At 44.9% G+C, this 24,003-nt stretch overlaps 1 protein-coding gene across 3 annotated transcripts in view; it reads right to left on the bottom strand.

Moving 5' to 3' along the window:
* Positions 1 to 44: 44 nt before the first annotated feature.
* The window catches only part of TBC1D22B (TBC1 domain family member 22B), a 74,617-nt gene continuing 50,658 nt past the window's right edge, over positions 45 to 24,003 (bottom strand). Inside the window, exons 9-13 of one of the 3 annotated variants that reach the window (XM_004043941.4) lie at positions 19,619 to 19,725; positions 18,757 to 18,832; positions 15,818 to 15,945; positions 15,442 to 15,537; positions 45 to 1,962 (exon numbers count right to left, since the gene is read on the bottom strand). In XM_004043941.4, the coding sequence (XP_004043989.2) occupies positions 1,834 to 1,962; positions 15,442 to 15,537; positions 15,818 to 15,945; positions 18,757 to 18,832; positions 19,619 to 19,725 (536 nt within the window). In that variant the 3' untranslated portion in view covers positions 45 to 1,833. Of the gene's footprint in view, positions 4,253 to 7,380; positions 8,399 to 15,441; positions 15,538 to 15,817; positions 15,946 to 18,756; positions 18,833 to 19,618; positions 19,726 to 24,003 lie in introns of those variants that run through there. The other 2 variants (XM_063707573.1, XM_019030016.3) reach the window with 2 other exon arrangements.

Genomic DNA, 24,003 nt, shown 5'->3' with positions numbered 1-24,003 from the left:
ACTCTTTAGGTTCCATGGACACATACAGGAGAAAAACCAGCAGATGGAGGAGGAAATACACCATTTATTTACAATTCTTTTCACTTTATCCACAATTTCCCATACAAACATAAAAACTAAAAAAATAAAACCACCACTTGGGAACACAAGTGTCTTTCTTTAGTCTGGTTGAGGGAGGGTCTCAAGCCCTCTCACTCTATGAAGGAGACCACTGAGGCACACCGAAGGGGAAAAGGAAGAGGGTCGGGAAGAATGCCTGAGAAACAGCTCCAGATGAGAAACCTAACTCACACCGATGTGGTGGGGCCTCACTGGCAAAGAGACTTGAGGGTGTTACCCACCAGGGACACTGCTCGGCTTCCCAGGAGGATGACAGCTGCTGGCCCCCATCCCCCCACCCTCCACTACCAAATACCAAAACTCAAACAGGGGTCACACATCTCATGAGCTGTGTGGGGAGTGAAGGTGACAGTAAGGGATATGGAGTGCTGCTCTCTGAGAAGAGCCCCAAACCCGAGGGACACACAAGAAGCCCCTTTCCTTGGCACTGAGTATTCAGTCACAGCTTCTGTCCGAATACAATGCTGAACTTGAAAATGTAAAAACAAAAGCCCTCCCCAGATTCCGGGGAAGGTGGGGATAAAAACACATAGAGAGGGCTTGCCCGCCTCTGCAGTCCCTTCCTGGGGAGGCTGCTAGGAGCAAAGGGCAGATGCTCCAGGAAAGTCTAGGGGTTGGGGGGCGGGGTAAAGAAAGGGGTGAGGAGGACTCTGAGACACTGATGCTTGGGATGGCTCCAGCTGCTCAGCCACTCACTCCAGCAGCCTCCCGTTCTACCCCTCACAGCAGGACACCCAGAACCAACCTGGAGGTGCTGAAGCCACCTTCCTGGCAACTTCCTCTGTGCTAGTGACCTAGATTGCTTTCACATGTTGATGCACATTATAAATATAAAATCATATCTGCTACAAAGAGGACATATTTGTACATCTTTACCCATATACATAATAACACAATTTACACATAATATCTTGGAGTGGGTCATCATGGAAAAGGGGTCTGGAGAGCCCCTTCTGCCTCCCCTGCCCCAATCCCTCTTCAAGGGATGCTTATACACTTGGTCACTGTGGCCCTTCCCAACTAGTTTGATGGGGCTCGTCTGGACACAGAAATTCAGACATGTGACTAAATGCTGATGGGCATGTATACACATTCACACCCACACACACATGCAGACACCTGGTGAGAAAAGGAAAAATAAAATTCCTAGCCCTTGGGTGTAGGCCTCTTTCCAGAGTTACAAGCATCAGTGCCTCCTCCATCTAGAATAATGGTTTTAAAAAGCTGCCCCTCACTGGCTCAGACTGGGGCAGAAGGGGAAGGGCTAGGAAACCAGGAAGAGGGAAGAGGGGCCAGGAGTCTTGAAAATATAAGGCGTTTTTGACCTGTGATCAAATCAAACTATGTTCACAAAAAAAAAAAGCAACAGTTATCAGTTGGGGCCTGTCCTTGTAGGGACAATGTGAGGTGAGACCCTGAGCCTTCCCCTTCTTTGTCCAGTTTCTTTTAAAGGGGCAGACAACCCTGTACCACCTTTTCTGTCCTCTTCCAGAACTGGGCCCATCCACGCGGCATGGAATACTGACAGTGGTCCAAGTGACACATCCAGAGACATGGAGTGGTGGACGCCAGAAAGTTAAGACCTGGGTGGCGGGTGTGAGCTTTGTACAACAGGAGTGGTTCCTGGCCGGGGTCCACGGCTCGCACAGTGGCCACAGTGATCAGACTGCCATCAGAGATGAGGGCAGTCTGGGTCCCCGGAGGAGACAGCACCTATCGGCGGTAGTGATTTGGGGCATCGGCAAACATGTACTTGAGTCTGTATGCCTCGGCGAGAAGCAGCCCAATTTCTTCGTTGCCCCAGTGTATTGTAGGTAGGTTCTGTAGCAGCATGAGGAGACCCTGGAATGCAAGAAAGGACTTTTATATCATACCAGACCGTAGACCAGCAGACAAGCGAACCCATTCTTAGAGACCAAGGCCTAGAATGGGGCCCCTTCCTCCTGGCTCACACATCTCAAAGAGTCCAGCCTCCTTCCTCCCAAACAGTACACAGCTTTCAGTCCTAGTTCACCTCAGGAGGCCTTGAAAGCCTCTGCTGATTCTCTAGTCCACTAACACCTGCCTCTTTAAAAACATAAAAACATAAATAGGGAATGACAACAATAAAGATTTTTAAGAGAGAAAAATAATCACTTATCCAAATATACCTCTCTTAAAGTATTCATTTTCAGTCTTTTCTTCACATGCATATTTCTTTAAATAGTTGTAACAATAATTATGACTTTTTTTTGAGACAGGATCTCGCTCTGTCACCCAAGCTGGAGTGCAGTGACGCAATCATAGCTTGCTGCAGACTTGAACTCCTGGGCTCAAGTGATCCTTTGACAAAGTTAAAATATAGGCCAGGCGCGGTGGCTCACGCCTGTAATCCCACACTTTGGGAGGCTGAGGTGGATGGATCGCGAGGTCAGGAGATCGAAACCATCCTGGCTAACACAGTGAAACCTGTCTCTACTAAAAATACAAACAATTAGCCAGGCAAGGTAGCACACGCCTGTAGTCACAGCTACTTGGGAGGCTGAGGCAGGAAAATCATTTGAACCTGGGAGGCGGAGGTTGCAGGGAGCCCAGATCGCGCCACTGCACTCCAGCCTGGCGACTGAGTGAGACTCTGTCTCAAAAAAAAAATAAAAAATAAAAAGAAACGGACAAAATATTTATAACATCTATAGAAGATAAAAGGTTAATATATGTAATCCATAAGGACTGCCTACAAATCAGTAAGAAAGAAGGCAAACAGCCAAATGGGAAAACAGACTAGCAATGTGAATAGCTAACGCACTAATGCCAGTGGCCACTCACACTATGATAACTTACAAACCCTGCTCCTAGCTGATCCAAATACTCCAGCAGCATTCTGCAGTTCTCAGTGTAAAGGTCTTGTGCATCCTTTATGAGATTTCTTCCTTTAGTACTAGAAGTGTAGCTGGGCACAAAACTGCCCAATGCACATCACTGCTATGTGTGGCCAATACGATTAGGTTCTGGCCAATTCTGGATGTGAACAAAAATGATAGGTGTAACTTCTAGGTTTTGCTCTAAACTTCTCTCCTTCTTAGAAAATGGATATGAATGGAGGAGTAGAAGTGATCATCTTAGACCATAAAGTTAAAGCATGTGTTGAAGATGGCAGAGTAATAAGACAAATCAGAGTCCCTAACACTCCAAAACCATAATGTTAGCCCTGGACTGCTTACACTTAGACTGTTAGTTGAAGGGAAATAAACAACTCTCTTGTTTTAAGCCACTGTTATTTTGAGGTCTTGGTTACAGTAGACAAGTTTATATCATCTTAACAAATACATACCATATCTATCAAAATAAGAAATGCACATGGTCTTTCATCCAGCAACTCTGCTTCTAACTCTCTATCCTAGGGAAATAGTCACACTACTGTGTGTACAAAGGTATTCACTGCATCATTGCTTCAAATAGTGGAGAAAGGATACTAGAAAAGCGTCTGGCAATATGGGAATGGTGAGATAAACCATGGATTATCTGCATCATGAGATGCAAGGCAGCACTTGAAACAAGCGAAGCCGGTCTACATGTATCAGTATATGAAGATAAAGAAGACATTTTGGAAAGGATAAAAAAGGCAGTTGCGGAAAAATATTTACAGTATGATCCCACTTAGGTAAAAGAAAAAACACAACAATATATTTGTATATGTACATGTACACATAAACATTTTAGAGAAGTGGGAAACTGTTCACAGTGGTTACCCTTTGGGAGGGAAGCCTTTCACTTTTCTCTCATTATATTTATGTATCTTATAAAATAAAATATTTGTATATCATTGTGTTATGAAATAACTTTTTTTTGAGTAATAACTACTCTGGGCTGGGCGCAGTGGCTCATGCCTGTAATCCCAGCACTTTGGGAGGCCGAAGTGGGCCAATCACTTGAGGTAAGGAGTTCGGGACCAGCCTGGCCAACATGGTGAAACCCCATCTCTACTAAAAATACAAAAATTAGCCAGGCATTGTGGTGGCCGCCTGTAGTCCCAGCTACTTGGGAGGCTGAGGCAGGAGAACTGCTTCAATCTGGGAGGCGGAGGTTGCAGTGAGCCGAGATCACGCCATTGCACTCCAGCCTGGGTGAAGCCACTCTGTGGAAATTTTGTTTACTAAAAAGTAAAAAAAAACAGAAAATAAATTACCCATAACTTCACGATCAAGAGGAAGCCATTTTAAAACATTTTGGCATATTTCCTTCCAGTCCTTTTCCTACATATTTTACATACTTGAAATATTTTCTCTATATAATTTTGAATCTATGCAGCATTTACCATAAGCATTTCCTCTAATATTAAAAATTCCTTGTAGATATTTTCAATAACCAAAGAATTTTCCATGATGTAAGATGTACCATAATTTACATCCTCCTGCTTTGAGCATTTAATTATTTCTGGTTTTTCACTATAAAAAATTATAATGAACATCTTTATGCACAAAGCCTTATCTTGGATTATTTCCCTAAGCCAAATTCCTAGAAATGAAATTACTATTTCAAAGGGCATAAACATTTTATTTTTATCTATCTATCTATTTATTTATTTAGAGACAGAGTCTTGCTCTATTGCCCAGGCTGGAACGCAGTGGCACAATCTCAGTTCACCGCAACCTCCGCCTCCCAGGTTCAAGCGATTCTCCTGCCTCAGCCTCCCGAGTAGCTGGGATTAGCCACCACACTTGGCTAATTTTTGTATTTTTAGTAGAGATGGGGTTTCACCACGTTGGCCAGGCTGGTCTCGAACTCCAGACCTCAGGTGATCCGCCTGCCTCAGCCTCCCACAGTGCTGGGATTACACGTATGAGCTACTGCGCCTGGCCTGCCACAAACATTTTAAAGGTCTTTAACATTCAACCAGAAAATATATTCCAGAAAAATGCCCATTTCCCTAGATCTCTACCAGCACTAAATATTCTCATTTAAAAAAAAACAAACTTTGCTAATGCAAAGTCTTCCCTTTGATCCCCAAGCCGGAGAACAGAACTCAAAGCCATCACGATGGTGGTGAACCCCCGGAAGAGTGCACATCCCAAGGTCCCCACTCTCCCCTCCATGGTTGCTGGCATCTGCTCTCTCCAACCCTCCAGGCAAACCCCTACAGTCACATGATTATGGAAATTCACTCAACCAGACCAGTTATTCAACCAGTTATTGATATTCACTCAACCCAGCAGATGCTCTGCTTTTAAAAACTCTGCCTTTAGCTGATCGGAACATCTTTGGAATACTCCCCTCTCACAGGACTAATTCTCTCTTGGTTCTATTCTGGCCTCAGTCCTGTCTGCCTCAAAGCTTTTTTTGTTTGTTTTGTTTGAAAGAGAACCATCATTTCTATCTCAACTTATTTTTTAAAATGTTGACCTTGGACCATACTACATGCCCCCACCCCCACGCCACCATGTACTCCCTGGCCTCTGGCCCCTTTGACTCATCTCTGCTGCTTCCTACCTCCTTCCCGCACCATGTCCCTATCCCACAACAACTGGAAAAGGTGTTGCCTCTTTTTGCTAACATTCTCCTCAGGTAGACAACTTGTATCCTAAGTTAGGCAGGCTCTCTTTATAATGGTCTCAGTCTTTTCTGTACCTTAGACTCTTGAGCTGTCTGGTGAACCCCATCAATCTCCTCAGAATAATGATTTTAAATATTAATACATAAAATAAGATGCATATTAATCAATTTTTTTTAAATTTGTGATATTCACCTCTGTGTGGTAAGATTTCTTTTTCTGTTTTTTTTTTGAGATGTAGTCTCGCTCCATCACCCAGGCTGGAGTGCAGTGGCACGATCTCAGCTCACCACCACCTCCACCTCCCAGGTTCAAGCAATTCTACTGCCTCAGCCTCCTGAGTAGCTGGGACTATAGGCACGAGCCACCATGCCTGGCTAATTGTTTTTTATTTTTAGTAGAGACGGGGTTTCACCGTTAAGCCAGGATGATCTCAATCTCCTGACCTCGGGATCTGCCCGCCTCGGCCTCCCAAAGTGCTGGGATTACAGGCGTGAGCCACTGTGCCCAGCCTAAGATTTCTTACTGGAATTTTCTAAATTTTTCTATGATGGTTACATACACTTGCAAACTGATAACAAACAAGAACAGCCAACAAAGGACATAGCTCTCTAGAAGAGAATACTTTTTTTTTTTTTTTTTTTGAGGCGGAGTCTCACTCTGTCACCAGGCTGGAGTGCAGCGGCAATCTTGGCTCACTGCAACCTCCAACTCCCAGGTTCAAGCGATTCTCCTGCCTCAGCCTCCTGAGTAGCTGAGATTACAGGTGCGCGCCACCGCACCCGGCTAATTTTTGCATTTTTAGTGGAGACCGGGTTTCACCATGTTGGCCAGGATGGTCTTGATCTCTTGACCTCGTAATCTGCCCGCCTCAGCCTCCCAAAGTGCTGGGATTACAGGTGTGAGCCACCGCGCCCAGCCGAGAATACTCTTTGTTGAGATGAGATCTACCTATAATTTCCAATTCTTCCAGTCTTAACAGAAACCTCTCAAAAGCTTCCAAATAATTCCACCCCTGGACAAGTGAATGTCCCCACTTCCCCCAAGGGAACTGACGCTTAGCCGTAAGGAACCACTCTGTCACCTGGTGGCTACGCCTAAAACTGCAACATCCCCACCTCTAGCCCTGACCCTAGTCTACCACCTGCTGTCCTCATGCTGCAACAATGGGAAACCCTGCCCAGTGGATTAAAAAGTAGAAACTCACTTTGGGAGGCCGAGGTGGGTGGATTGCCTGAGCTTAGGAGTTCGCGACCAGCCTGGCTAACATGGTGAAACCCCATCTCTACTAAAATACAAAAAATTAGCTGGGCGTCATGGCGTGCCCCTGTAGTCCCAGCTACATGGGAGGCTGAGGCAGAAGAATTGCTTGAACCCGGGAGGCAGAGGTGGCAGTGAGCCAAGATTGTGCCACTGCACTCCAGCCTGGGCGACACAGTGAGACTCCGTCTCAAAAAAAAAAAAAAAAAAAAAAAAAGTAGAAACGATAATTATGGCTGGGGGATGAAGGTGCTAATCACAAATCAGGAGCTTTTATCTAGGGGCAGAGAAGAGACACAACCGGGGCAGGGAACAACTGAAGATTTGTTACAAAGCCAGTTCATGGGAGCACTTAAGTATCACATGCAGTCAGATGAGATACTATAGTCAGGAGGAGGAGAAAGCTTGTAGGGCAAGTATCAGAAAGAGATTCCCAATTAATAGAATGGGAGCAAACACCCTTTGTAGAAAACAGTTGGAAATGGCTGAAATAGCAGAAAAGGGCCAGGCACAGGTACCTGCTGAAAATTCACACAGGAAAAGGCAATATGGCAGAGAAGGACTTTGAGCCACATGTGATGGGTGGAAAAAAAACAATTAGATAAGAGGCCAAAGGTAAAGATAGTGGGTAATAAGCAGAGACTTTGAAAAGGGAAAGGTATAGGAAAATTCCACTGCAGACTGTCCAATAAAGGTGGGAGAATAATTGAGGAGGAAGAGGAAGAACACCAAAGATAATCAGTATAATGGCATTTATTATTTATTGAGCACTTATTACATAACAGATGGGGCTCTAGATGTTTCACATGTACTTTGTACTAGTTTGTTTAATCCTACATCTACTCTATGAGATACATATTAACCTCCATTTTACAGATGAGGAAATTGAGGCACAGAGGTTAAGGAACTTGCCTAGGGTCACAGGGTAGTGCTAGCCAGGGATTTGAGCCCAATCTGGGCATGTGCTCATAATCACTAGACTATATACTGCCTGCCCTGGTGTGAGAAGAGAAGTAAGGCATAAAGTAGAAGGAACAAAAAGAAGAGAAGCCATAAAAGAGGCTGTTTGAAGGAAATCTAGAAGCATTCACTTTTTTTTTTATTTTTACTTTTATTTAGTCATTAAGTCCTTGGACTCATAGTAAGGCTTGATGCCATATTGGTGCCACACTGCCAAGCGATCCAAAGCATATGTTAGCCTTCTATTTCAACTTCTTCGTCTACTAATGTATCACTGGACCCAGCAGGCAGCTCATCCAGACAATTTCAGTAAGGCATTTTGGTGCATAATAGGCCACAGTCCTTATAAAGTATCCAGTTTGTCTTACAGCTGAGAGATTTGAACCTGCTGCAGATGTGTCACAGCTAAATTCTTGAATGGATTTTTATCATCGGTGCCACCTCTTCCTCTGCCTCTTCTTGGTCTTTCCCAGCCACCAGTGTGACCCAGCTGGTGACTAAGAGTTGACTAATTTTACTCTGCAATAAGGGCTGGCACAACCAAAGACAGGATGTATAATGATGAGCAACAAAAGAACATTAAATATGTGCTATTAAATAAGATACTGTATCTAGAATCACTTTGCAGTACTGGAACATTCTTTGCAAACGTATAGTGTATTCAAGCATGTAAAAATGCCTTTCTAGTCAAATAAATACTTTAAAACAAACCTCTTCTATTCTGAGAATCAGTGAGGTAGTAAAACATTTCCTCTGGTCCCAGTACAACTTTTCAAAAACATGTCCCTATGATATAAGCTTGTTGAGAGTCAAACTTTTATTCATTGGCTCTTCCTGAATCTAGGAATTTGGCAAAGTTTCCTCTCAAAGAAAGCTGTGCAGAGTTCCCCTCAATGGCTTGTTTTTGTTCACATGTCTAGGAACCGTGCCCTTTCTCACACCAGCTTGTTTTGGGCGGAAAGATCTTCACTTCCCAGGGTTCCCTCTGAACCCTTGTGTGAAGGATTCAAACTGGCAATTCACCAAATGTCTGTAAAGACAGGGCCTCCATTTGGCAATGTTCCACAATCGCACCCCTGCGTTCTTGCAGAAGTGGTGGGTGGATGCCATCTGGTTCAAGGGATTTATTTACATTTACTTTATTATTGAGGTCTGGAACATCCCATGGGCTTAGCACTATTTAATAACCCTGACCTGTCTCCTACAAAAGAAACCTTCAGAGTGGGAATCTCTCCAACATTTTCTTCCAGCTGACCCTCTTGTCATTTCACTCACTCACTCACTCATTTGAGACTCACTCTGTTGTCCACTGATGGCTCATTGCAGCCTCGCCCTCCCTGACTCAGATGATCCTCCCACCCAACCTTCCTAAGTAGCTGGGACTACAGGTGTGTGCCACCATGCCTGGCTAATTTTTAAATATTTTTTTTAGAGACAGGGTCTCCCTATGTTGCCCAGGGTGCTCTCGAACTCCTGGGCTCAAGCCATCCTCCCGCCTCAGTCTCCCAAAGCGCTGGGATTACAAGCATGAGCCGCTGGGATTACAGGCATGAGCCACTGCGACTGGCGTCTTTTTATGCATTTAAAGAAACTTTGATTATTAGTCCTCAGAGTGCCCTGCATGGTGCTTCTCAAATTCCATCCTGAGCCCTCTGAGGCCTTGCTGGCGCCTGCTGACATCTTCCTGGGCTCCCATGTTCTGGGCTTCGCTGCTGCTGCTGCTGCTGCTGCTTTCCCGAGATGACTTTTTAGAATAGAGTGACCAGGTATTTGCTCAGGCGCCTGTCCCCTCTGACTCAGGCACATGCTCTTCATAGAAATATTATCCTAGAGTCAGTTTTCAGGCCTCCTATGGGTTGCTTTATTCTGTACAGAGTTTCTGCCTGCTGCTCATCTAAGTGCCCACAATTGGGCACAGCTCATGCTCGTCTATACATGCAGTGAATTTTTGACTTCTGGAGGTGTTCCCCTGCTCCCCGTTGTAACCCCTTGGTTTTGGGTTATAATTATGTGGTGCTGCACTGACCACAGGGGGCTTGTCATGCCTTTCCTCATCACAGAACTCACTCAACCAGTTCCTATCCCGAGGTCTGACATTAATCTGCTTTGGGAAGTCTTCCCCAAGTCTGACATCTGCAACCTGCCTTGATGGCATATTCTGCCAATGGGTGTTGGGAATAAAAACATGTTTTTATTACAAACACCTATGGGGATAGTAGGTCTCTCAGCACTCACAGGCTCCAGCCTTGTTCCCTCAAAAGTTCCCTTTGCTTACTTCCTTTTTCTTTTTCTTTTTTTGAGACAGAGTCTCACTTTGCTGCCCTGGCTGGAGTGCACTGGCACGATCTCGGCTCACTGCAATCTCCGCCTCCCAGGTTCAAGCGATTCTCCTGCCTCAGCTTCCCAAGTAGCTGGGATTACAGGTGTGTGCCATCACACCTGGCTGACGGAGTTTCACCACGTTGGCCAGGCTGGTCTTGAACTCCTGACCTCAGGTGATCTGCCTGCCGTGGCCTCCCAAAGTGCTGGGATTACAGGCATAAGCCACCGTGCCTAGCCTCTTAATTCCTTTTTCTAGGACCAGAGTGGCAACAGGAGGCCCTGACAGGCCTCCTATTGCTGGCCCAGATGGCCCTGTCCTCTGGGCACATACAGTCCTCTTCAGGCTTACTGCTGGGTAACAGAAGCTCCATTCACTTCCTTAGTAGTACACAACTGTACATGGTGGTAATGAATTGTGATTATGTAAAAATGACCCACATCAAAATGGGTAGAAAACATCTATTTGTCTATTTGGTAGGTAGGTTCGAGCGCTCTTACATTGTCTCCACCATTTACTTTCCTCCCAACCTTTTGAGGGTGGACTCATGACATAAATCTTAAGCATGCAGGTTGATGACTTTTTACATAAGTACACACCCAATTAACCACCACCCAGATGAAAACAGAGAACACTTCTTGTGTCTCAGAGACTCATGCTCCTCCCCAGTCAACACGGCCTCCCCAGCCACTGATCTAACAGAAGCCTGAGAGCTTCACAAGGGCCCAGGCAGGCTCTAGGACTCCACAGACAGGCCCAGAGCTGCTCTTCACCCATAACCTGCACCAGCCCTGGGGGCTCCCTGCTGCAGTCCACCCTGGAGCATTAAAGCCTCTGCTTTCCCCAGGGATGTGTGTTAGGTGATTTCAGGCCACTTGGAGGGAGAGCATGAAAGGGCAGCAGGAGATCACAGATCTTTCTGGCAGTGGAAGGAGAAAAACCCAGAAGCCAGAATAGGAGGAGGTCACAAGGAAGACCCTGGGAGAAATTCTTTTTCAGTTTTGAAACAACAAGTTTTTGTTGTTGTTGCTAAATGTTTCTTTGTGAGAAGAAAGCCTGCTAGCAACCTCCAATGTAGGGGGAGAGATGGGGAAGAAGAAATCTTGAGGGAGGTGGAAACCTAAGCAGATCCTTGCCTGGGAACAGCCACCATGTAAGTTTAGCTCAAGAGCTCCAGGAAGCACCTGGCAGGCCTGGGACTGACAGGCAGCAAAGCACAGTGGTTCAGAGAGTTGATTCCAGGCCTCTATCACTCACTCAGGTGACCTTGGCCTGGTTACTTAAAAAAAAAAAATCTTGCTATGACAGTTTCCCCATTTGTAAAATGGGGTATTATAGCCTACCTTGTAGGATTGTTGCAAGGATGAAATGAATTAACACAGGAAAACATTTAGAATAGTGCCTGTATATTCAAAGTGCTAAGAATTAGCTGCTATTGGATTGAGCCTCACGAAATTGCCAATATTCAACCATTTTAATCTACGAAAACAACTGCATATGATTCAACCTAACATTATTATTATGATTCTATTACACTAGCCCAGGCTGAGGGCAGGAATTGTCAAGAGTCCCCACCTACCACAAAAGAGGCTTTGGCCCAGCTCTGCTGGCAGCTCGCATTTCAAGCCGCCATGGGCCCCGGAGGATCCAGTCATTCTGCTCCCAGAGTACTACGTGTAAATGTGCCTCAGGCTCCTTTGCCCAGCGGTCTCAGGAAGGAAACCTCTCAGTGTGATCTCCTTTGTCAGTTTTTGGTCCTCTCTGCCAGGCAGCGGCCCTAGACAACTGCTTGGCCAGGGAGAAGCACGCACCCTTCCTGCTGGGGGCTTTTGTCGCAGCTGGGACCCAGCCCTTTGCCCCTGTGTACTCTGATGCCTCCTCTCCAAACCAGTTTCCCTCAGTACGAACCTTGTATGGTTTACTCACTATGTTAAAAACCACTTAATTAGAAAAGTGGGTTTTTAAACCTCGCCTCATTGCTTCCAGGACTTGTGAATACACTAAAGGAAGTATTAATATTAATGATAATAAGCTCACTGTTTCGAGGTCTATATATCAAGTACACTATTCTAACTGTCTCACATGTATTTGTTTCTTTAATCTCATCATAGCCCAAGGAGGTAGGTACTATTGCCCCATTTATAGATAAGAAAACGGAGGCACAGAGAAACAAGTTACTTACAGCTGCATGTTTAGGAAAGTGTGAGAGCTGGGATCCGACCCCAGGCAGTCTGGCTCCAAAGACCATGGTTTAACCACTGTACTGCTCTGCACAGTCCCTAACCTCGACAGGAAGATATCTGCTTCCTCTCTGAAACCCTTACTGGCTCCCCTTATATCTGGCTCTTTTTCCCTGTTCTTCAAGTGTAACCAGTTTGCTGGTCTGCTAAAACTGCTGCAACTACCACTTTTATTTCTGTAACCACTTCAGCTGGTTTTTCTCTGAGTCACTTAACGTGGCTTTTAGCCCTAAAACTTCTCTCCTAGGCTGGACATGTTTGGTTTTTTACAATACCTGTATTCATCTACAGAGCTTCCTTCACAGTGATTTCACTACAAGCAGCCCTTCAGCAGTTAGGATACATGTGTCTACTTTCTCTGCAAAAGTCACACCCAACAGTTCACAACCTTACACAATGCTTTGTGCCCTTGTTCTTCACACCTCTGCCATGATTCTGTCTCCTAAAGGACACTGCCTGTCTAGCCTAACACCCAGGCACATTTTCTTCTTTTATCATTCATAGAATTTTAGAACTATGGAGGTGGGAGGAACTTTTCACCTTATCCAGTTTAATCGCCCATTCTATTTTGTCTAAAAGAAAGATGTGAGACTCCTCCACAAACAGGATTAATCGAGGTGTTAATACAGCAGCAGACAATAGCCTCCAATGCTGTTCTGTTGGGTATTGCCAAAAGACCTCAGACCTACCAGATAATTGAAAATGCTACCCAGTAAAGAATATCTCTAGGATTAACATAGCTGTAAAGTCACAGAGTATTGTCCTCTGTTCTGCTGATATTGTGAACTGCTAAAAGCCATTCCAGGAATCATCTGCACCTCCCTGAGCTGATCTGGGAAGCACTTTTATCACATATGGCAAAGCTCTGAGCCTGGCTCATGATAACTAAATTAAACTTCATGCTCTTACTATCCGGCTCCACCTCAAACACATTATCCAAATGGATAGCTCATCCCAGCATACAGCCATTCCAGCCCCTTGTCCTCATTTATCCTGGAATGCCACACATGCTGCTCACTGGCAGAAGCCATGGTTCTTAATCAGTGGCCTGAAGCCTCGGCACCATGGCTAGCATCTACTCACAGAAGTCAATGCATCTGCTCTCCTTTTTCTTCCAAAGCCCTTACTTGGGCAAGCTGGGTCCTGTCTTTCCATCTATCTACTAAATAGTCTTCTGTTCTTTTGCCCCCTAACACCAATCACAGAGTGGTAATGCTCAGGGATCACATGCAGACGCTGCCACTCTTCAGAACATCTATGTTATTAGTTAGAACTTAGAAAAGCATTCAACTTTCTCTGGCTTTTCCCCCTGCTTTTAAAAGAGGTATATACCTATTAAAAACAAACAAACCAAAAAAACTCTCAGTTCAGAAATGTGCAAAGCATAAAAGCAATACACTCGCCACCCCCAACCCTAATGATTCTCTCTGGAGAGCCTGACAATCTCCTCAATCCTTATTTCCCTGACCCTGGAACAGCTCCTAGCCCACCCACCACCTAACATAGGCCCTTCTTGAGTTTTCTACATAGGGACTCTGAAGCACCCCCACCCAGGGGTTCCAGGAGGCTGTACTCTTGCTGGTCATCCCCTCTCAGCCACCTCTGCTCCCTGACCTCTTCATGTAGTCATATAAGAGTGTGTCAAGGCTGGGCCCTGGTCCCCTTCTCTGTGCATCCTTACTTCCTTAGGGATCTCATCCAGTATGTCGGCTTTAAGTAGCATCTAGGCAAAGGCTCCTAAATTTATAGGTCCAGTCCAGATCTCTCTTTCAAACTCCAAACTCAAGATATATTTGCCTAGTCTGCATCTCTATTTAGACGTCTAATGGTACTTCAAATCCAATATGCCTGAAGCTGGACTCTTGCTGTCCCCACTGTAGCCTTCTCCATAAACTGTAAAGCCATCCAGATTCACCCCTTTCTGTTGTACTCTACACCCAACTCATCAGGAAATCTTGTTGGCTCTACTTACTAAACAGATCCAAAATCTCGCCACTTCTCACACCTCCACTGTCACCATCCAGGTCCTACCACCTTCATGTCTCATCTGGAGGACTACAGTAGCATCCTGGGTGGTCTCTGCTTCCACTCTTGCCCACACCTACAGTCTACATAGAAGCCAGGGTGGCCCTACTGAAACTAAGTCAGATTGTGCCACTCTCCTCTGCTCATGGCTCTTAGAGTTCCTCTTCCACTCAGAGTAAAAGCCAAAGTTCTTACAGTGGCTACAAAGTCCTCTGTGATCTGGGTCCCTGTGACTCCTCTGACCTCACCTCTTCCTATTCTTCCCTTGGATCACTCTGCTCCAGGCCACACCAGTGACCATCATGATTCCTTCCACAGCTCAGGCATGCTGCTGCCTGAGGCCCCTGCACTGGCTGTTTCCTCTGCCTAGACACTCTTCCTGCTGATGTCCACGTGGCTTGCTCCTTCACCTTCCCCAGGTCTTTGCTCAGATGTTACCTTCTCAGTGAACCTATCAAGACTACTTTATTCGAAATTGCAACCTGTCCCTTCTCTACCACCTAATAGAACCTTTACCCTGCTCTACTTTTTAAAAAAATATTATTTCTTAGCACCTTTACATTCTTTTCAATTTACTATTTACTATGATGTTATTTACTGTATGTCTCCCCACAACTATCAGAGTATGTAAGCTTTATGAGAACAGAGACCTCTCTGTTTCACTTCTTAATATAGCCTTTGTCTTTGACAGTGCTGGCATGTAGCAAGCATTCAATAAATGCCTGTCAATGAATGACTAAAAGATCTCTTAGGCCTGCCCAGTCACTCTGCAGCCATTCTGGCACAAACACCCTTCTCACACTGAAGAACCCCTGGGCTCCAGTGACTTCCTGCCAACTAAGAGGGATGACCCCTTCAGAGCACCCCTTCTCCCTTCCTACTCCCAGCCAGGTACCTGCTATGGCACCTTCTGTCTGCGCTGCCCACTGAGGGGCTAACTCCCATTCTAATGTTCATTCCCTGCCCACACTAAGCTCTTGGCTACTCACCTGAAAATCCTCCTCATCCAAGATCTCTTTCCTCCACTTGATCAAGAAGGCTGCACACACGTAGAGATGAAAGTGGGAGAACCCTTCTGGTTCAGACTGGGAAGCAGAAAAATAGAGTTAGGTCTCCCAGCCCTGACAAGGATTCAGCTCTGGTCCTCTCAGTTCCATTCCTTCTGGGAGGTGGGAAACTCTTTCATGGTTGGGGAGATGGAGTTCTGAAGAGACTTAGCAAAGGCCCTGCCCTGAGGCTAAAGCAGACATGGAAGTAGAAAAGGGGAGAAGGGGAAGCTTCTAAGCAGCTACACTCCACAACATGGCAGGGAGCTGGACACCTCAGGGACAGCCTGGCACAGAGAGGCTGGGGAATCCCTCCTACCTGATATGTGTCCCACAGGCGGATGGTGCAGCGAAGAGGAAGCTCCCGCATAAGCAGGTTGTTCATCCAGCGGAAGGCAAACTGCAGGTATTCTACCTCGTACCTCCTGAAGTGATTATGTACCTGCTCTGAAACAGGAAGCATCATTGGGGATCAACCTAGGGGACTGGACCCTGAAAGGGCCACAGGAGCCAAAATAGCAGCTCCCACTTCTTACTGCCCCCTCCCATGGGTAAGCAGACACAGAGGGGGCAGACAGGCATCTGATTGTCCTTTATGTTTGATTCCATCATCTCACAGCAACACTGCATGGTTAACTCAGCCCAGCAGACAGAACTATTTTAACATCCCCCAGTGATGTTCTAGGAGCCCGGCTTCCTTTGCGGGGCCGCTCTGGCCACAAAGCAGAGGATAATGAGGTTCACTTGGTTGCCCAACCTTAGTATTCGTCAGAGAAGAAGCCAGAACCGAAAAGAACCATGGAGGTCACCTTGGCCACCCTCCTACTGGCGAGGAACTCCTCTTCAGCATCCCCGCCAGATGGCTAGCCAGCAGGGATGTGAACACTGCCAGTGAAAGGGGCTCACAAACTCCACTCAAGGGAAGCCTCTTCCACTGATGTATGAAGTGATTCACCAGAAAGCGCTTCACCATATTCAACAAAACCAGCTGCCTCCTCACTCCCACCCTTTGGTGTTCGTGTGATATTCTCAGGCAAGCCCAAACAAACCTGATTGCTGTTCCACAAGACAGCTCTCCAAATAATGCTTAGTGGGATTGTTTTCTAAATTACTGTCCTCAGTTTCCTACCCTATAAAATGGGAATAATCATTCACACCTCAGAGGGTTTCAGGGAAGATAAATGAGAAAACACAAGTAAAGTGCTTACAATGGCACCTGGAATGTGGTAAATATTTCAAACAATTCTTGAAAGAAGAACTATTAACAATGGTTATGGCCAGGTGCTGTGGCTCACACCTGTAATCCCAGCACTTACGGAGGCCGAGGTGGGCGGACTGTTGAGCCCAGGAGCTCAAGACCAGGCTGGGCAACATGACAAAAGCCTGTCTTTACTAAAAATACAAAAACTGGCCAGGCATCATGGTGCGCACCTATAATTCCAGCAACTCGGGAGGCTGAGGTGAGAAGATCCTTTGAGCCAGGAGGTCAAGGCTGTAGTGAGCCAAGATCACACCAGTGCACTCTAGCCTGGGCGACAGAGCAAGACTCCATCTCAAAAAACAACTTATTTCTGGGGAGAAGAATTTAAGGAGAGGAAGGATTCCTACCTTATCACCCTGGCTGGAATACAGTGGTGCGATCTTGGCTCACTGTAGCCTCGACCTCCTGGGCTTGAGTGATCCTTCCATCTCAACCTCCTGAGTAGCTGGGACTACAGTCGTGTGCCACCATGCCCAGCTACTTCTTAAATTTTTTGTAGAGATGGGGTCTCACCATGTTGCCCAGGCTGGTCTTGAACTCCTGGGCTCAAGTGATCCTCCTGCCTCGGCTGGGATTACAGGTGTGAGTCACCGTCCCCAGCCTGTTTAAATTTTTTTAATGAGGAAGTATTACTTCTACAATGCAAAGAAACATCCAAGATATATATACTTAAAAATCCACTATTCCAAAGTATTATGCCTTTATGTATCACGTATTTGTAAGGGCGGAAAAAATAAGGATAGGGCAGACAGTGGCAGAAACCACAGCATCTGCCTGTTGGAACCTGATTGATGACCAGCCTCTGGCAGCCAGCTTATCCCCCAGAAGAGGGCAGCATACACCCTGTGCTAGGCTCCGGTTGAGGGATGTGAAGAGACCTGCACAAGGGGCCCAAACATGAGGGCTAACAGCTGGGCCAGGGTGATAAGGCACAGCGGAAAAAAAATTCCACATGTGACATACGGGAAGTAACTGTGAATAAACAAATGGGTTCAGAAGATTGAAATGCTAAGTCATAAAACAGAGTGAGTGGAACAACTCAATGAAGGTTTTCATGAAAAGAGAACCTGGGAAAGAAGAGAGAAAGATATACAATGTTGGGGGTGGGGGTGGGCAGCAGGTAGGGGAGAAAGGCTTTGCTTGGGTGAAGCAGAAAATCCAATGAGTAGGAAAGCCTGGGAATAACATTTGTTAGCTGGTGTCAGGACAGGCAGAGTCCTATGGGAGCTACTACAACTTCACTAGTGTTAGAGATCCCACCGACTTCTCTCCCCATGCCTCAGTTAAACATCAGTCAACAGCAGAGCTTCCTGAGTTGTCCTTTCGTTCTAACATTCTATGACTCTAGGCCAAAGCTGAGGAATTCCTGTAAGGCTGTTCCTCAAAGACATGTGCCTTAGGAAGAGCCACATCTCAATTTCCCCACCCCACACAAGTCCTGGGAAGCTGTATAAAGTCCTGCTGGGGTATCAGCCAGGCCTGAGGACCCCATATCAAGCCCAGGGGTTCTGAGTTACATCATAACGTGAAGGACAAGGCCGGACGACAGGCTGGATGCTGAAGGCAATGGAGAGCTATGGGAGGCTTCAGAGCAGAAGAGGGACATGGCCAGAACAGAGCTGCAGAAAGATGCACTTGTGTGACAGATAGTTTGGAAGAGAAGAGTATGGAGAAGGCAAGCCCTCTGAGGAGGAAGCCGGACCAGAGCTGTGGCTGGGGAAGTGGGGAACGGGCGTACTGAGGAGAGCTGCTGAAGGAGAACCGATAGAGCCTGGTGATAGGAAACCAAGGGGAAAGAAGAACTTGATATAACAGCACAGTTCTCACTTCGCCTTCCTGCTGAGATGTGGAAGGATCCTGGTGCTGCCAGCAGCACTCAGTGCGCTGGAAAGGGTCATGGCTAGGAAGACAGCTGAGGAGAGGACCCACAAGCACAACCGCCTCATAACAGAATCAACTCTGCTATTGCTAGAGAACTCTTCTCCCTCTGAACCTACCATCAATCCGGCTGACAAGCTCTTCCAGTGCCTTCACCTTCTTCTGGATTCCTGGTTGTGCAAAGGTGTAGTTATCCTGCAAATGACATAGAGCCCAGGATGAACATGGACTCTAACTTGTGTTATCACCTGATGTTCACTGAAACACGTCTAAAAGTTCAGGCCATTTTCCAAAGCTAGTACCAATGGCCAGTGACAGTGTTCTGGGAAACAAAGAAATCTACAGAACAACAGTGTGGGGGGAAAGAACAATGGAGCCCTGCAGTGTGGAAGCAAACCCATGTGCTTAGGGTACAGAGCAGAAAGGAGCAGTCTACTCCAAAGATGAAGTCAAGGCAACATGGAGATTTCTGCAGACTCCAAGGGACACTACACCATCACTGTTTTTTTTTTTTTTGAGATAGGGTCTCACTCTATCGCCCAGGCTGGAGTGCAGTGGTGTGATCATGGCTCACTACAGCTTTGACCTCCTAGGCTCAAGCGATCCTCCCACCTTAGCCCACTGAGGACCTGGTACTATAGGCACATGCCACCACGCCCGGCTAATTTTAAAATTTTTTGTAGAGAAGGGGTCTCTCTATGTTGCCTAGGCTGGTTTTGAACTCCTGAGCTCAAGCGATCCTCCAGTCTTGGCCTCCCAAAGTGTTGGGATTACAGGCGTGAGCCACCGTGCCCGACCCACCATTGCTGTTTGAAAGCTGTAAAGCTAATGAAGAAGGATAGAGATGGATGAAAAGGAGGAGGAGCCATAGTGGGTGGGTGGGTGGTCCTGCCTGATATAGAAGAGCAAGAAAGAAACCAAAGGCCTGCTGGGAGCCCCTGGACCTAGACGTTTGTTCCCACAAGGGCAGAAGCAGCTCACCTGGATTCCATCCAGCAGCTTGCTCATGCACCAAAAGCTGTCAGCCTCAATGCTTCGCAGCATGTCTTGAGACAAGTTGGTCACGTCAAAGTTCTCCACATCCTCTTCTGTAAAACAAAAGGTGAAGAAAGTCCAGAGGTCTTATCTAAAAATGGAGAGAGAAAGATAGATTCGAGTGTCTTCAATGGGGTCTTTAAGGCCAAGTGAGGACCAGGCTAACCTGATGTTAAGAAACGAGGGCCTGCCCCTCTACTCTCTGTGTCAGGTGGACAAATATGTCCCTTCAAGAACATATTTGTTCTTGAATATCTCACTACAACACTGGACATTTCTCATGCTAGTCCCATCAGGTCCAACATATCTTTCTCTTCCTTGGCATTTGTTCATTCAGTTTTAGAAAATGATACTTCAGGTCTCATGTTCAATGAATTATACTCAGCTCCCTGAAGACGGCCTGGAAAATTTCTTTGATTTCAGCTCAGTGAGCTGTCTAGCACACTCATACTCATATATAGGGAGAACAGCTAGGATCAGAAAGCCCCCACAGTTTATTTTAAAGATGGAATTCCCAAGTTCTGATAAGGCAGACCCACAGTCTTGCCACTCAAAAGAGAAGGTATGCATGTAAAGGAAGATGAGTCAAGCCTGTGAGTGCTTCTAGGACTTAATTCCAACAAGATGGTATTTCTCAAGATGAGTTCTGCAAAACATCAATCCTACAGAACACTCAAAAAAAAAAGGGGGGGTTCCACAGACAAATATGGTCGAGAAATGTTGCATTAGATATCCCCATCTTGGAGATTAGCAAAGATCACAGCACACAAAAGGGTTTGAGAAGTTAACAGAAATTCTGCATTAAGTAAATCTGCTTAACTTTGTTTATCCAGCATTTCCCAAGTTTATCTAGCCACGAGACCTCTTTGGAAAGGACTATCTGTTAGCTTCTCATGGAAACCTCCCACTGAGTAACAGGAGTGAGAATCTGTCTCGTCTGAGATGCAAGTGAGGAAAACATAAGCAGCTTTCCAGAAACCTGAAGAAGGAAAAGGCTATGTGATGTGTCCTTCCTAGCCTGTGTTTAACTCCCCCTTCCTGTCACAGAGAGGTGAAGTAGTAAGAAGCGCTGTGTTTGCCCAACAAGAAAGGCCCCTGTGTATGCCTGTCAGAGGCCAGACACAGAAACAATCAAGCCCTTGAGTTCTCCACCAGACAGCTTTTCTCCTCAGACCCACAACCCCCATTCTGGAAACAGATGTTCACTGCAATCCCTTGTGCTACAGAGACACAGGCATTAGACAAAATGTATTCAGAATCTAGCCTTTTTTTTCTTTCTTCCTTTCTTTTTTTTGAGACAGGGTCTCACTCTGACACCCAGGCTGGAGTGCAGTGGCATGATCTCGGCTCACTGCAGCCTTGACTTCCCAGGCTCAGATGATCCTCCCACCTCAGCCTCCCAAGTAGCTGGGACTACAGCTGCATACAACCACGCCCAGCTAATTTTTTGTCGTTTTTGTAGAGATGAGTTTTTACCATGTTTCCCAGGCTGGTCTCAAACTCCTGGACTCAAGTGATCCTCACACCTCAGCCTCACAAAGTGCTAGGATTACAGGTGTGAGCCACTGCACCTGACCCCAGCCTTTTCATTTCTAAGCATTGTTACTAAGACCTATATCTGAACCTCCTTGAGAAAACATGTAACAACTCTCGGATTCTCACCTGTTTAAAGAGACATTTTTTAAATGAACATCAAGGCTGAAAAAAAAAAACCCTCTTGAGAAGGGTGGGGTGCTTTATCAGAAAAGCCCTGACTCTAGGAATGACCTAAAAAAAAATCCAACTTGAAGGCCAGCTGCAGTTAATATATATAAAGTGCTAAATATAGTGCCTGGCACACAGTAGGCACAATATAGCTATCTTAGATGGAATTTATGAGGAACTTGTAACGACATAAAAAAGCATGCCACAATATTAAGGAGAAAAGAGGGGAAAAATTATTTATGGCATACTTTCTTACTGTGCATACAATATTTATGTGTTTATATAAACACAGAGGAAAGACAAAACATCTCAAGGTTTACAGTATTTATTCCCCAGGTGGTACGAATGAAGGATTTTATTTTCTTAAAGCTTTATTGGACTTTTCAAAATTTCTATAATAAGCATAATTTTTATAGTCATTTTATATGCACAGTATTTTAGGAAAAAAGAGCCACAATTGACTACATCTGCCTTTTATCACCAAAAAAGAATAAAGAAGACTTTGTAAAACAACACTAAGCTTGCAGAAACTAAAAATCTAGATAGCATATAAAGATCAATTTGAGAAATCACATTTTATTTTTATTTTGAGACAGAGTTTTGCTCTTATCTCCCAGGCTGGAGTGCAATGGCACGATCTCGGCTCACTGCAGCCTCTACCTTCCAGGTTCAAGCAATTCTCCTGCCTCAGCCTCCCAAGAAGCTGGGATCACAGGCATGAGCCACTATGCCTGGCTAATTTTGTATTTTCAGTAGCGACGGGGTTTCACCATGTTGGCCAGGCTTGTCTCAAACTCCTGACCTCAGGTGATCTGCCTGCCTTGGCCTCTCAAAGTGGTAGGATTACAGGCGTGAGCTACCGTGCCCAGCTGAGAAATCATATTTAAAAATTCTTCCAAGAAATATCATTTTTCTTTTATTCCTATTATTTTTATTATTTTTCTTTTATTCCTATTATTCCTTTTATTCTTTTATTGTATCCTAACATTTACTATGTAGGTTTTTTGTTTTTTTATATATGTAAGTATATATACATATTTGTTTTCTTATATATGGTAGTATACATACATATTTTAAAATATATGTAAGTATATCTATATAGATATACTTACATATATAAAGCTATATTAAAATATAATTATATATAAAATTATATTTCACATATATTTAAATATAATTATACATTATATAAAATAAAATTATGTAAATATAATTTTATATTTTATAATATATATATATTAACAGTTTAAATTATTTTACCTAATATTTTATATTATGTTTTATATTATATTTTAATATTATATAATTAATTAATTTAGTTAAATGATATTGGGCTGTAAAACCCAGCTTAGGATCTTCCTTTGACTTTTTGTTTCATGTTACATTTCTAAGGTCTGTGTTCCTGTACATACCTCTAGTTCATTGCTGCATGGTGTGCCTCTATCACATTTTATCCATTTCCTCAGGGATGGATATACCCAGGTTGCCTCCAACTCTCATGACCATAAACAATGCCCCAAGGAACTGTCTCCTTTGAGAACTGCTCTGGGTCACAGGCTCAGGCAGACTCTTCTCCAGGACTAGCCTCACAACAATGCACAAGGGAGGAGAGCCCTTTCCCTATTCATGAGCGTGACTTCTAATCCATCCTAGGCAGCAGCTCCCTCTTTATGAGAATAGGGTCGTTGGAAAAAAGTGAAACCCACAGGGAAGGATGGAGACTAAAACCACCCAACTCCTCATACACATTTCCCAAAGGAAGATCCAGAGCTCCATAATAAATTGAAAGGTCTTTTCCAACTTGGGCATTTTAGGATTCCAGAACATTGCAATGGAAATACAAGCAGAATTGGAAACCACACATGGCAGGGTAAAAAGAGAGCAAGAGCCGCAGTTCCTGAGGGCACCAGGAGCATCGCTGTCACACCAGCCCTAGTGACCTGTGGCTTTTTTGTCAGACAGAATAGCAAGCACGTGGCTAAGAGCAGACTCTGAAGCCAGGCTGCAGAGCTCAAGTCCTGGCTCTGTCACTCAGTAGCTACGTGACTTTGCACAAATGGCTTTACTTTCTGTGTCTCAATTCCTCATCTGTTAAAGTAGTAATATTAGTACTAGTGTCATAGGATATTTTATGGATTAAATAAGTTAGTTAATATATGAAAAGTGCTAACAACAGTGCCTGGCATAAAGTAAGCATTACATAAAAGTTAGCTGGCATAATTATTATTGTTACCAAAGGAATAAATACACTTCTATCTTATTTAAGCCACTGGCACTGTCTTTTTTTTTTTTTTTTTTTTTAAGAGACAGGATCTTACTATATTGCCTAGGCTGGTCTTGAACTCCTGGGCTTAAGTGAACTCCAACCTTGGCCTCCCAAAGTGCTGAGATTACAGGTGTGAGCCTCCATGCCCAGCCAGCACTGAAATTCTGGATCTCTATTATTCACAGCCAAACTTAATCCTAACTGATATACCTGCCATCCCAAAATATACCTTAAAAATAAGTCAATTTTAAAAGTTCTCTACTTCTGTCTTTCGTCTTAAGGAGGAAAACCTGACTAACAACATGAGGTCATAAGTTGGTAAGGTGCCATGCTCGGTAACTGTACCCACTCCAAACTGTTA

This window comes from Gorilla gorilla, chromosome 5, assembly GCF_029281585.2.
Source record: "Gorilla gorilla gorilla isolate KB3781 chromosome 5, NHGRI_mGorGor1-v2.1_pri, whole genome shotgun sequence".
NCBI classification, from domain to species: Eukaryota; Metazoa; Chordata; class Mammalia; order Primates; family Hominidae; genus Gorilla; species Gorilla gorilla.
This window is presented reverse-complemented; position numbering and strand designations above follow the sequence as displayed.